This window comes from Amphibalanus amphitrite, unplaced genomic scaffold, assembly GCF_019059575.1.
Source record: "Amphibalanus amphitrite isolate SeventyFive unplaced genomic scaffold, NRLGWU_Aamphi_draft 001905F_arrow, whole genome shotgun sequence".
In the NCBI taxonomy this organism is placed as follows: domain Eukaryota; kingdom Metazoa; phylum Arthropoda; class Thecostraca; order Balanomorpha; family Balanidae; genus Amphibalanus; species Amphibalanus amphitrite.
Window position 1 is genome coordinate 75045 of NW_024883398.1, and position 13927 is coordinate 88971.

A 13927-nucleotide genomic window follows, 5' to 3' on the forward strand; every position below is an offset into this window, starting at 1 on the left:
TGAATTTGACCTGGTGACCCGACTTGACATGACCTAGAGTCAAAAATTTCATACATTGTCAAAAATTGATGTGCCTACAAAAAGCTACTCCAAGCGGCGCGGCGCTACGCGCGGCAGTTTTTTATTCCCACGCAAAAAAAAAAAAAACGCGACAGGGTGGTAGCATATGCCCCCCCCCCCCCACTGGGGCGAAGGTTAATTAAAAATATGCACGCAATATGACTGCAAACGAAACAAAACTTCATGTACCTTCTTAAATAGCTTGTAACTGCTGACATTCTTCCGGGATGCAAATAAAATCCAGACGGCTTTTTATGATGAAGCCATAGGCGTCGCCAGAGATTTTCGGTTGGGGGGGCAAAATCAGCTTTTGTGTTAAATCTTGCCTTCCTCCAGTCGTTACTCATTCATTTTACATATCATTCAACGCGCAATGGTGCGAGGAATACGATGGTGACAAGGTTTTCCTTGTAGCTATGACTTGCCATTTTTTACACAATTTTTTTTTTTACATTTTTAACAAAAAACGACCGTTAGAATCACAATGGCTGCGCTTGCCGACGCACTCTGGAGAGCCCCTGTGCAGACGCTCGTCGCTCATGATCATAAAAAGGTTAAACGCTCAGCTTAAGCGAATCACCTTGCTGAAACTTTCATTCACGCATGCATGCAGAGGTTCTACGTAAAATGCATAGGGCTTATCCCAGCCGCCGATTGAAGCTAAGTAGGGCTTTCAGCGGAGAGTGAATGTCGGAAGTGTGAATCGGAAGTAATTCATCTTTGCTCCAGTGAGAGGAGGTGTAGTGTGAACAAAAAGTTTCTCGTTTTTCGTGTGTAGGGAAGCGCTGCAAACGCGAAGAAAAGACGTTTAACGGAACCAAAATTTCGCACGGCATAGCGGCAAGGGATCCTTTAGCGATAGGCTTGGGACTTCCAGGCCATTTTAGGCCACTCAGGGTCAGTGTGGGCTCTCAGAAGCCTGCTTAGGATCCTGAAAATCGGCGCTGGTCACCCCAAATAGTTACGTGTACATATGTGGTGCTTTAGGGCTTTCCGAGCCCAAGGTGGGACCCTCAGAAGCCAGTGTGGGCGGCGCCGGCGGCGGGCGCTAAGAGACCAGGCCCAGGGTGAGCAGGGAGCCCTCAAATAGCAGTGTGAACCCTGGAGGTCTGTGTCGAATCCCTAAGGACCCTACATAGGGACATAAGAAACATGTGCTGGGACCCTCAGAGGCACACCCGAGTCGTGACCCCTAAACTGCAGGCTTAGGCTCAGCAAAATCTGTCGCCTCAAAAGCTCGGCTGAGCTATCAGAGGCCTAAGGTTCTCAGAAATATTTAAAAGTATCCTCAAAGATCCGTGTGGCCCTTCAGAGGTCAACGCATGTGTAAGGTCCTCAAAGATTCCTGTATGGGCCCTCAGAGAATATGAACACCAGTGGGACTCTCAGAGGCCGGTTTGGGCCCTCTGAAGGCTTCTTAGAGCTCAGTGGAGCTCCTTCGGAGCCTGTGTGAAAAGCAAGCAGTCATGAGCCCTGTGGCACTTGAACGGTACTTGAGTCTGTCGCAGACATTTGACGAGAGTTGAGAAAGGCCCGAAGATTCAGTGTCACGCTTTGAACGCAAATTTTGTATCAGCACTTCAAAACTTATGAAAATCAGCTATAAAATGTAATAAAAAACCAACGAGGAACATGAAATGAATCACAGTATTGACACTTCCGAGTCTGGAGTCGGTGTTTTGACGATGTTGGCGACTGCGACTCCGACTCTGGCTTGAACGAGTCTGACCTCACAGGCATTCTCAGAAAGGTACCCCCATTTTTTCCCGACTCCAAAATCTCATCGGATCTGTATCGATCTCAGGGGGTGCCCGGTCCGAGGTTGGGGGGGGGGCAAGCTGCCCCGCTTGCCCCCCCGTGGCGACGCTAATGGATGAAGCAAATGACGATAAAAACACGTGGCTCTGAAAACCATTTATTATAAGGCCTCATATACCTATTCTTTTTCAGGTGTGTATGGTAAGGCTGGCAGAACAATGTGTCACCAGCCGCATTGATACGACGCGCTCGTTGCCGAACAATTTACGATAGAAATGACCACTGACCAGTCCAGATGACTAGAAATGTCTGCATGTCCTAAACCGCGAAACGCAATGTGACCTTCCAACACGTATATACGGTGTTATACAGTGTCCCAAGCATCAACAGTACGTACAGGACATAAATTTATAGCACCTAACCGAGATCACCTAAAGCAACTCGAGCTGTCCGCTGCGCGTCCCTCTCCCGCCCAGACACACTGACAATGTCAGACACGTCAGTCCATCAGTCTGACCCGACTCTGACCAGTCTCCGGCTACAGACTCATTCGTCAGCTGACCGCCAGTCCGAACTGCCGCCGTAGACCGGACTGGTGTCCGTTCTCGGCTCGGCGCGCTCCGCCCGCAGTCGCCAGTCGTCAGCCCGCACCGATGAACAGCACGTCCGCCAGTCCCGTCACACCCCGGGCTGACCGCCAGTGCGACCAGTCCGTCAGTACCGGTCCAGTCCACCAGTCCAGTCAGTCAGTCCCGGACCAGTCCATCAGTCCCGGGTCAGTCTGTCGGTCCGTCAGTCCATTAGTCCATTCCATTCGTCCCCGTAAGTCGAGCGTAAGACCGGTCCGTCAGTTTGATCCGTCGGTCTAGGACCAGTCGGTCAGTCGTTGTAAGCCCATCAGTCCAGTACATGAGTCCAGTCCGTCAGTCCCGGACCAGTCCCACCAGTCCAGTCCGTCAGTTCACCAGTCCAATCCGTCAGTCGTGGACCAGTGTCGGCGAACCGGCGGTGACGTCTGCGCCGGTCTCGTGGTGGCAGTGGCCGCCGGCGGTGACGTCTGCGCCCGTCTCGTGGTGGCAGTGGCCGCCGGCGGTGACGTCTGCGCCGGTCTCGTGGTCGCCGGAGAGCAGGGACGCGATCAGCGCTCGGCTCAGCCGCGGCACCACCAGCTGCAGCTGACGGCGCGCACAAACGCCACACACATGTCATACACGGATACACTACGCGTTTTTTTACATCTTAGTCTTCGCCAGTCTCACCCAATTCACCCTGTCTTTATGTACTTTGACACGTCTGTGGTGGTGAAATCCAACATTGTTGGATCCCATAGATATCAAATGACGCCGCACATACAATGCAACGTCACAGGGCCGGACCAGCCGGCACGGCGCAATACGCGTACGAGGAGGCCGGCCGGCCACGAACATCCACACTAATCCCAGCCTCAGTAGGTCCCTACCTACAGGAATCCCACCCAGTCCTCAGCTCTCCTGTCCCCATTCCTTAAAATTTCCCCTTCGTCGTCCACTACAGCCCCCCGCCGTACCCGCCCTACCCACTACAGTCCCCCGCCCTACCCACTACAGTCCCCGCCCTACCCACTACAGTCCCCCACCCTACACACTACAGTCCCCCGCCCTACCCACTACAGTCCCCCGCCCTACCCACTATAATCCCCCGCCCTACTCACTACAGTCCCCCGCCGTACCCGCCCTACCCACTACAGTCCCCCGCCCTACCCACTACAGTACCCCGCCCTACCCACTACAGCCCCCCGCCGTACCCGCCCTACCCACTACAGTCCCCCGCCCTACCCACTACAGTCCCCGCCCTACCCACTACAGTCCCCCGCCCTACCCACTACAGTCCCCGCTCTACCCACTACAGTCCCCCGCCCTACCCACTACAGTCCCCCGCCCTACCCTGTACAGTCCCCCGCCCTACCCACTAGTCCCCCGCCGTACCCGCCCTACCCACTACAGTCCCCCGCCCTACCCACTACAGTCCCCCGCCCTACCCTGTACAGTCCCCCACCGTACCCGCCCTACCCACTACAGTCCCCCGCCCTACCCACTACAGTCCCCCGCCCTACCCTGTACAGTCCCCCGCCCTACCCACTAGTCCCCCACCGTACCCGCCCTACCCACTACAGTCCCCCGCCCTACCCACTACAGTCCCCCGCCCTACCCACTACAGTCCCCGCTCTACCCACTACAGTCCCCCGCCCTACCCACTACAGTCCCCCGCCCTACCCTGTACAGTCCCCCGCCCTACCCACTAGTCCCCCGCCGTACCCGCCCTACCCACTACAGTCCCCCGCCCTACCCACTACAGTCCCCCACCCTACCCACTACAGCCCCCCGCCGTACCCGCCCTACCCACTACAGTCCCCCGCCCTACCCACTACAGTCCCCCGCCCAACCCACTACAGTCCCCCGCCCTACCCACTACAGTCCCCCGCCCTACCCACTACAGTCCCCCGCCCTACCCACTATAATCCCCCGCCCTACTCACTACAGTCCCCCGCCCTACCCACTACAGTCCCCGCCCTACCCACTACAGCCCCCCGCCGTACCCACCCTACCCACTACAGTCCCCAGCCCTACCCACTACAGTCCCCGCCCTACCCACTACAGTCCCCCGCCCTACCCACTACAGCCCCCCGCCGTACCCGCCCTACCCACTACAGTCCCCGCCCTACCCACTACAGTCCCCCGCCCTACCCACTACAGTCCCCCGCCCTACCCACTATAGTCCCCCACCCTACCCACTACAGTCCCCCGCCCTACCCACTACAGTCCCCCGCCCTACCCACTACAGTCCCCGCCCTACCCACTACAGTCCCCCGCCCTACCCACTACAGCCCCCCGCCGTACCCGCCCTACCCACTACAGTCCCCGCCCTACCCACTACAGTCCCCCGCCCTACCCACTACAGTCCCCCGCCCTACCCACTATAGTCCCCCGCCCTACCCACTACAGTCCCCGCTCTACCCACTACAGTCCCCCGCCCTACCCACTACAGTCCCCCGCCCTACCCACTACAGTCCCCCGCCCTACCCACTAGTCCCCCGCCCTACCCTGTACAGTCCCCCACCGTACCCGCCCTACCCACTACAGTCCCCCGCCCTACCCACTACAGTCCCCGCCCTACCCACTACAGTCGCCCGCCCTACCCACTACAGTCCCCCGCCCTACCCACTACAGTCCCCCGCCCTACCCACTACAGTCCCCCGCCCTACCCACTACAGTCCCCGCCCTACCCACTACAGTCCCCCGCCCTACCCACTACAGTCCCCCGCCCTACCCACTACAGTCCCCGCCCTACCCACTACAGTCCCCCGCCTTTACCCGCTGGTCTCCCTGGCTGACGGCCACCAGCCAGGCGGTGGGCGAGTCTGGCCGCAGCTCGGCCGCCAGCTGCCGCTCGTTCTCGTCCAGTCGCGTGCCGCTCAGCACGGAGCGCACGTCCAGGGTGGCCTCTGTGGGCGCCTCGCTGGGCGCGCCGCCGCCGTCCGAGCCCCGGCACGGCACCGAGACCAGTGAGCCGGCGCCCGGGTCGCCCAGGCCGCCCGGAGCCGCCGCCAGCGACGCGATCGTCTCCTGGACCATAGCGTCCACGGCAGAGCGGTCCAGGGGGCGCACCTCCTGCCGGCACGGAGCAGCGGGACGACCGGTTACAGCGGGCCCACTTCTGTCCGGCAGGACTGCGGCAAAAAGTGAACAGCCGTAGCAAAAAGTCCCAGAGAAATGTGAGCCGTGCGAGACAGCTGAGCCGTGTACGGGCCGCGCGGACGGCTGCCGCCGGCGTCCTCGCGCCGCGCCGTACCGCGGGTTCGGCCAGCCGCTGGAGGCGGCGGTGCAGCGTCTCCAGGTGCGCGCTGGCCTCCCGGTCGTGCCGGCTGGCCTGCAGGTAGTCGGGCTCCGAGTCGCCGCCGCCGTCGGTCGGCGGACCGACGCCAGCCGGCTGGCTGACCAGGGACGTGGAGCCGGCCGGGCCGGCTACACTGGCGCCCAGCCCCAGACTCTGCGGCCACAGAGAGAGAGAGACCGATCAGACACCAGCCAGCAGTCAGACCCCGGTCAGACCCCGGTCAGAACCCGGCCAGAGACAGCATATGCCGGTCAGCGGCTATCGAGTATTTCTTTCCGCGCTCGTCGTCTATCTCTCTTAGCTCACAGAGCGCGGCGGCAATTGGCCGGTTGAAGCGCGGACTGGCGGCAGACGGCCGGCGACGCCGAGAGGCCCCGCTGGCAGCGGGTGGGCGCTGGGCGCCGGCCGCCGGCCGCCGGTGTCGGCTGCTCACGCTGAGTCGGTCGTCGAGCGAGCTGAGCAGCCGGCGGTGCTGCTCGTCGACGCTGAAGGCGTTCTCCAGCCGGTCGTCGTCCTGGTCCAGCAGCTGCTCCACCCGGCGGCGATCCTCGTCCGTCATGGCCAGCGCGCCGCCGGCCTCCTGGGCCAGCTGCCGGCGGCGGCACGCCACGGGTCACCGCAGGGAGGGACAGGGCCACAGGTCACCGGTGGGTCACAGGTCACCACAGGGAGGGACAGGGCCACAGGTCACCGGTGGGTCACAGGTCACCACAGGGAGGGACAGGGCCACAGGTCACCGGTGGGTCACAGGTCACCACAGGGAGGGACAGGGCCACAGGTCACCGGTGGGTCACAGGTCACCACAGGGAGGGACAGGGCCACAGGTCACCGGTGGGTCACAGGTCACCACAGGGAGGGACAGGGCCACAGGTCACCGGTGGGTCACAGGTCACCACAGGGAGGGACAGGGCCACAGGTCACCGGTGGGTCACAGGTCACCACAGGGAGGGACAGGGCCACAGGTCACCGGTGGGTCACAGGTCACCACAGGGAGGGACAGGGCCACAGGTCACCGGTGGGTCACAGGTCACCACAGGGAGGGACAGGGCCACAGGTCACCGGTGGGTCACAGGTCACCACAGGGAGGGACAGGGCCACAGGTCACCGGTGGGTCACAGGTCACCACAGGGAGGGACAGGGCCACAGGTCACCGGTGGGTCACAGGTCACCACAGGGAGGGACAGGGCCACAGGTCACCACAGGGCGGGTAGGGCCACAAGCCACCTGTTGCATCAGTACGCCAGTGCACTATTGGTAAGAGTGCACTGCTGCTCCTGGCTAGCTGTCACGTGCGCCGGAGCAGCCCTACCTACCTCGATGTTTCTCCTGATGAAGTACTGGGGGCTGTCCGGGTGACCGAGCGGCGGCGGCGGACCGTCCGGCGGACCGCCCGGCTCGTCCGGGCTGCGGTCGGCCCTGTCGGCCGGAGCCGCCGGCCCGGGGCCGTCAGCGGCCGGAGCCGCCGGCACTTCAGCGCGCCCAAAGCGCACCTGAGTCTGGAAGATGGGCGTCACCCGGCCGCTCGTCTCCGACTCCGAGTCTGCGGATCGACACAGCGAGTCAGTTTCCGACTCCGAGTCTACACAGTTGGTGACTCAGAGTCCATGCGGTCAGACACAGTGACAGGGAGTCAGTTGGTGACTCTGAATCTATAGTCAGACGCAGGGAGTAAGTTGGAGACTCAGAATCTATACAGTCAGACAAAGGGAGTCAGTTGGTGACTCCGAATCTATACAGTCAGATACAGGGAGTCAGTTGGAGACTCAGAATCTATACACTCAGACACAGGGACACAGGTCGGTGACTCGATCATAGCAGGCGCGGAATGACAAAGTCGCCAGATGGTCCCTTCGGAATCCGCCAAAAGTTTAAAAGGCACGCCAACACTGAGCTAGCCCGCCATTGACTGAGGGGTGTGTGGGGGAGGGGGGAGGGGCTTACGAGGTCAGGCGGTCAGAGCGCAGCTGACGCCGCTCTCCATGGCGGCAAATCAGTTCAGTTGCATTACAAGGGAACAGAGGGACTTTGTCTATCTCAGACTGTTTTTAAGGTATGAAAAGGCGAGAGGGACAACCACTAGCGACCCCGGGGCAAGAGCCGGAGGGATTCTGAGACTATCGCAAGCTGTCAGCAAATGCTAACCATTCGGGCGACCGGCTCACGGGTACGCAGGCCACGATAAGGGCCGGGCGGCGGCGAAGTGTACGGGGAAGAGGTGGAGTGTCCCGAGAGCTGGCGGCGGAACGCCAGCTGGGTCTCGGCGGCGGCCACCGGCCACTGTTTGCTCAGGCGGTGGCCAGAGAACCTTTATCAGCACAGAGAGGAGCGAGATGGAGAGCATACAGCTGCAGGGTCAAACCACTGGCCTTGGTCGCTGACCGACGGTAAAAGACATGTCTCTTAAAATATAACGGTACAGGAGGTGAGAACTGAGAACATATGCTGCTAAAGAACTCCTATACATAACTGATGCTTCTAAAAATGAATCATTTCCATTCGCACACGTTGTTGCATCTTATTGGAGAGAACCGTCTAAGACGCCCAGGGTAGGTTAGACGCCCCATGCCCTTATTTACGATACAATGGTTTCCATGCTTTTTTAGGAATATTATATACCATAAGTACAGGTGAAATAGATACTGTTTAATAAGCAAAACATTGACAAAGTTTGGTGAGCACCATTTTCATGGGTCGATTTTATAGCCAAAACATGGTTTTAAGCGCTTTCCTAAATATATATTTAGGAAATATTTTCCTCTCTATATAAATATATATGTTGTGTGACATTGGTCACACAACTACATCACTGAGCCGCCGACTGACTATGCACTTACAAGACGGAGGACCCAAGGCACATCTTCATGACCAGCACGGAACCCGACTCACGAGAGACTTACTGACAAACAACACCACAATAATAGCGCGACAAAACGACAAACGACGACTGGCCATCACCGAAACCATCATCATCCGCGACACATCACCCATCATCAACACACACATGAAAACTCTGACAAACATTCCACTGTTCGACAGACAAATGATGTAATGTGTGAAAGTTTAAACGATGTGTCATCTGTGAATTATGATGGTTTGTTGTTGTTATGCGCGACCCAATGTAAATATTCACGGTAACGATGTTAACCCGCGCGGGGCTGGGGGGGGGTAAATTTTACCCCCCTCGCGAATTTTTGCGATATCTCAAAAACGGCGGCGCGCAGCGCCGCCAAACTTTCAGTACCTTTTCCTACATCAATTTGACACGTTCCCTGAAAATTTGAGCGAAATCCGTCGGAAATTTTTTGAGAAATTGACGTTTTAGTGACGTCATGTTCGCCATTTTCGCCTCAAAAACGGCAAAAGTTCAAACGCCGCTAACATCTTCATTTTTAAAGGAATCAAGACGTAACAAAAAAGGTTATGCGTAATTTTACTTTGTCTATCAAATGGCTATCTCGGTTTTTTGAAAATTTTGGATTTTGGCCTAAATTTTTTCAAAAAACTGACTTTTTTGGGAAAATCATTATAAAATCCAAAATTTTGAGTCTATCGAAAAAACCGGAATATATGTCAGAGAAGTGGTCTATGTGCACCTACATACCAAATTTTAGAAGAATCGGTTCAAAAATGTGGGAGTTATTCAAAATTTTATGACGTCACGACACACAAATTTTTTGAAAAATGACTTTTTTGGAAGTTCTAGACCTCGTACGGTAACAAAAACAGCACCATTCGATTCGCCGTGAAAAACTGCATCAGATAGACACCTTTTTAGGCCTTAACAACCAACTTCAAAATTTGACCTCACTTGACCTGACCTTGACCTGACCTCGACCTGAAATTCATCCAGAGGTGGTCCGTATCACTTATTGGGTGTGCCTATTGAATTCTATGAGTAAAATGACCCATAAAACATGTGTCGCACATGCCCTTTTCTATATTTTGTTTTTTGGTGACCTGACCTGACCTGACCTGACCTTGACCTTGACCTCTGAATGATATTGTATGCAACGAATATTGTCTTGGTAGCCTAAGAACACGTTTTGGGCGATCAGTCTCAGTCCATGACTCCATTCTTCGGCAACTACGGTGTAAGGCCGATACTGTAGAACAGGGGTCGGCAAATGGTGGGGCATGCCCCCTTTGGGGGTAATGGCGCCCTTCGGCGGGGGGTAATGAGGGCCTCTGAGAAAGCCTCATCTTTTTTAGATTTAATGGCTCCCTTGATGGGACAAACATCGCAACTGTTGTGCCCCAGGATTCAAAGATTAGTCGAGGTCAAACGCACAAAGCATGAACTGATGAGCTGGCGCATGTTAATTTTCATGTAGCTGCTCATCATTCCGTACAGTCATTGAAAGTAACTGTCATGTACCAACCGGCGCTCGTCTATTGGCGTTTTCACAGTCACTAACGCAAGGGAGAGGAGTCGTCCATGGCACCCTGACCTGGGCACCTCGGTCTCTGAGCTGGAGCTTTGCAGAAAAATTGAGCGTGTTTTGCCCGTGAAGATAAGCAGCCGCTGCTACCCAATTTAAAGGTCGTTGGTCATTGGGTGACCTTCTATAGGTCAATAACAACTGCCGAGTAAATCGGGTCCTGCTGTAACTTTTTGAAGTGAGATTTTGTGGCCTGCCATGATCTCAAGAAAGATCCCACATATTAACGGTTATTCGGGTTAAGGTCATGCCATTTTCAGGACAGATAAAAATGATCGGCTCGATGGTACAGTTTTTTCGTAATCCGACCCTTTTAACGTGATCTATTCCCGAAAAATACCCGCTACCCCTATATGACGTATGGGGGTTAACCCGCGCCCCGCTGGGGCTCCTGGATTTCCATGCCCTGCTGGAGGTGGAGGTTGAACACCCCCTACTAACTTGGCTCCTGGGTCACTAGCGAAACGCCGTAGTCGGCGATCGAAAGAGCGTAAGAAATGATGAAGAAAAAAATATGGTCACTTTTTAGGTCAAATCAAAGGTCAGGTCACCAGAGGTCATCGAACGTAAAATTTCGCTTATTTCCAGGTCAACCTTTGACAGTTTTCGACAAACTGGCCTATAGCTCAGGAAAGGATAGAGCTACAGCGCTGCGGAAAAGCGCATTCGATAGCTCTCTTTAACGTTTTTTCTGATGCCTGCCCTTAGATTCAACCGAAGATTAACGGTTTAGCCTGCAGGAGACAAAAACTGCCAAAATGTACGTTGCTTGCTGATAGTTTTTCTTAAATAACTTGTCACTCAAAACTTGCAAGAGCTCACTTTTATCAGCATCGTGATCCTCCCGTCGAGAAACATCGAAGGTTTTGTTTTGTTGCACATCAGTCGATCCGTATCGTCGAGCTGAACATATCTAAGGCATTTTCATCGCTCTGGTTTATCAAAAGTTATTAGCGAAAAGCTGTTAGATACCATTCATGACCTGAAATGACCTCAGGGACATACAGTGGGGTTACGGGTGCAATTTTCCGGTTCAGCGGTCATGTTTACTTGTAAATAAGAGTGTCACAGTGTTAGGAATGACACTGGTCCAAAAGAGGCGCCTTTCAATTTTCTACCATTTACTTTGCGCCCTCTCCCATTGATAATGGGAGAGGGCGTGAAATTGACCTTAACTTTGGTCACCGACATCAAATCTCCGAGATACAAATTTTGTACATGCTGTCGCCTTTATCAATTCCTGAAAGTTTGAAAGAGACCTGTCACTCAATGCAGCTAAAGCAGGCGTTACAGTCTTTACTGAGGTGAGGTCACTTGACGTGATCTGGTGACCTGACCTTGAGTGACTCTGGTCTGAAATATTCACAACATCTGCAGAAACGATGTATGATCAATTGTTCCAAAATGGGTGGCGCTCCGTGCCAACGTTTTTGAGATATTTGCGAGAAACCGCAGGGGACCTGCGGTTTCTCGCAGATATGGTACCCAAAGAGTCACGTAAAAGTATGGAATTTCAGTAACCGTGGTTGTATTAGCAATGGGGTCTGGTAGGTGGGGGGTAATGGCCCTGCCTGGCGCCAAAAAAGGGGGCACGACCCCGGAGGACCTGCCGACCACTGCTGTAGAACCTTGCAATTTGTACCCTTGACCTGACCTTGACCTTGACCTCAAACTTTAAATTAAGTACATGTTTTTAGTAGTTCGTGATGAGAGCTTTCGATTGGCGTTTGAATTTTCCAAATCGGACCATTAGTTCGGGAGATAACAGGGGGGGTAAAATTTACCCCCCCCCCCCCCCCCCCAGCCCCGCGCGTTCGGCTGGAGACCCCAGCCCCGCGCGGGTTAAGACCTGTGTATTTAGCTGGATGTAGATTTGTGTTCGAAAGAGTGGTGCCATGATACAAATAGGACGATGTTTGAAGAAATGTTAATATTTTATTCATCTGTGACATATATTGCGCGGCATCATTTGTGTATATTCATTTCTCTGATGATGATCAATGTTGATCGAAAGCTAAGATAAATATAACAGCGAACGAATTATGAACGAACTTTAATTTACATCCTAATGAGTAACCGATTTACGACAACTTTAATCTTGATCGCAGCCATTGCTTCTTTTGGTGAGTTACTTTTCTCGTTGAACGATGAAGAAAGAAGTACCGTCCGACGTCTCGAAAATGAAACAAAAAAGCTGAATAACACCAAACATGCTGTCGTGTTTAATGAAAAATATATATATATATATATATATATATATATATATATATATATATATATATATATATATATATATATATATATATATATAAAGCTAAGATAAATATAACAGCGAACGAATTATGAACGAACTTTAATTTACATCCTAATGAGTAACCGATTTACGACAACTTTAATCTTGATCGCAGCCATATATATATGTATATATACATATATACATATATATATATATATATATATATATATATATATATATATATATATATATATATATATATATATATATATATATATATATATATATATATATATATATATATATATATATATATATATATATATATATATATATATATATATATATATATATATATATATATATATATATAACGTATCACTTTAGGCCATTTAAATAACATTTAAATGGCCTAAAGTGATACGTTATTTATTTGATTTATGCCGAATTTAAGTTCACAATGCAAGACATAAATGATACTGGTGAACTCAGGAGATTGCTGACTCCTGGAGACCTAGAAGAACGGTTTCTGGAGGCAGCAGCTGTGAACACCGAACAAGGCATTGAAACCTGTGCCTTGTTATGTGGGGACGTCAACAGTGAACTGGTAACTGTGACCCATCTGGTTGTTCCAAAACAAACAGGCACGCACAACACGGTAGAGATGACAAGTGACGCCAGCCACGATACGTTTTTGATTGAGGGTGGGCTGAAGGTTCTCGGGTGGATCCACACGCACCCGACTCAAACCGCCTTCCTCAGCAGTGTGGATCTCCACACGCAGCTTAGCTACCAGATGCTTCTACCAGAGGCGGTAGCGGTTGTCTGTGCCCCACTCTACGGGGTGAACAAGTGGCTCCGACTGACCCCTGAAGGCATGAAGCTGGTCGAAGGTTGCACTTTCAGGGGCTTCCACGAACACGCCTCAAAACGACGGCTGTTTACCCAAGCACTCGGAATAGAGTACGTGCAAACAAAAACGACCGTGGTTGACTTGCGTCAAGTCACAGACGCAGCCACCCTGATGCCCTCTGGGCCCAACGACAGCCCGGCGGACCGGCCCAAGCCCACGCCCACCGACAAGGTGCAGCTGCCGTCAACCACCAGCCACCCGAATCGACAGGCAGACGGGCCTCTAGGTGGGCAAACCGAGCACACATCAGGTCCTGGGAACGGCGACACAGAGAAGGTTCCCACTAGCCGCTTAAGGAGACTTGCGGTAAAGGCAGAGAGATACAAATCGCATGCTTCTTTCCTGAGAACATGCATTGAAGAAAGCCTAATCCCCAACGGCTTCCAACTGAAGTGGACATGCCACTTTGGTGAGAGCCCCAAGATAGAGGAGATCCTCCAAAACGCCTCGACAGAACTGGTCAAGATGGGAGCTGATCTGGCGACGGAGAAAGTGGCTGCCCTCCAGGTCGAGATCGATCACCTACAGGAGTTGGTGCAGAGCAAGCTGCCGGAAGACAGCAGACCAGCGCTCCGATCCGTCATGGAGAAAGATCGGACAGAAACAGCACGCAAGATGTCAACGGTCAAAGAGAAGAAGCTTCGACGT

The 13927-nt window shown here is 53.5% G+C and overlaps 1 protein-coding gene across 1 annotated transcript; it reads right to left on the bottom strand.

Moving 5' to 3' along the window:
• Positions 1 to 1963: 1963 nt before the first annotated feature.
• Positions 1964 to 8086, bottom strand: LOC122375729. Its single transcript, XM_043355228.1, has 6 exons — positions 8071 to 8086; positions 7005 to 7270; positions 6125 to 6280; positions 5647 to 5844; positions 5169 to 5465; positions 1964 to 2993 (listed from the first exon to the last, which is right to left on the bottom strand). Exons 1-6 carry the CDS (start codon positions 8084 to 8086, stop codon positions 2796 to 2798), a joined length of 1131 nt encoding a protein of 376 aa, XP_043211163.1. The 3' UTR covers positions 1964 to 2795.
• Positions 8087 to 13927: the final 5841 nt, after the last annotated feature.

What these genes read in the sequence shown, in the direction of transcription:
- LOC122375729 (XM_043355228.1), bottom strand. An exon ending in TCATCAGGAGAAACATCGAG is followed by an intron (nt 6,281 to 7,004) that starts GTAGGTAGGGCT and finishes CGCCGCCGGCAG; the next exon opens with CTGGCCCAGGAGGCCGGCGG. An exon ending in TCAGCCAGGGAGACCAGCGG is followed by an intron (nt 2,994 to 5,168) that starts GTAAAGGCGGGG and finishes GCGCGCCGTCAG; the next exon opens with CTGCAGCTGGTGGTGCCGCG.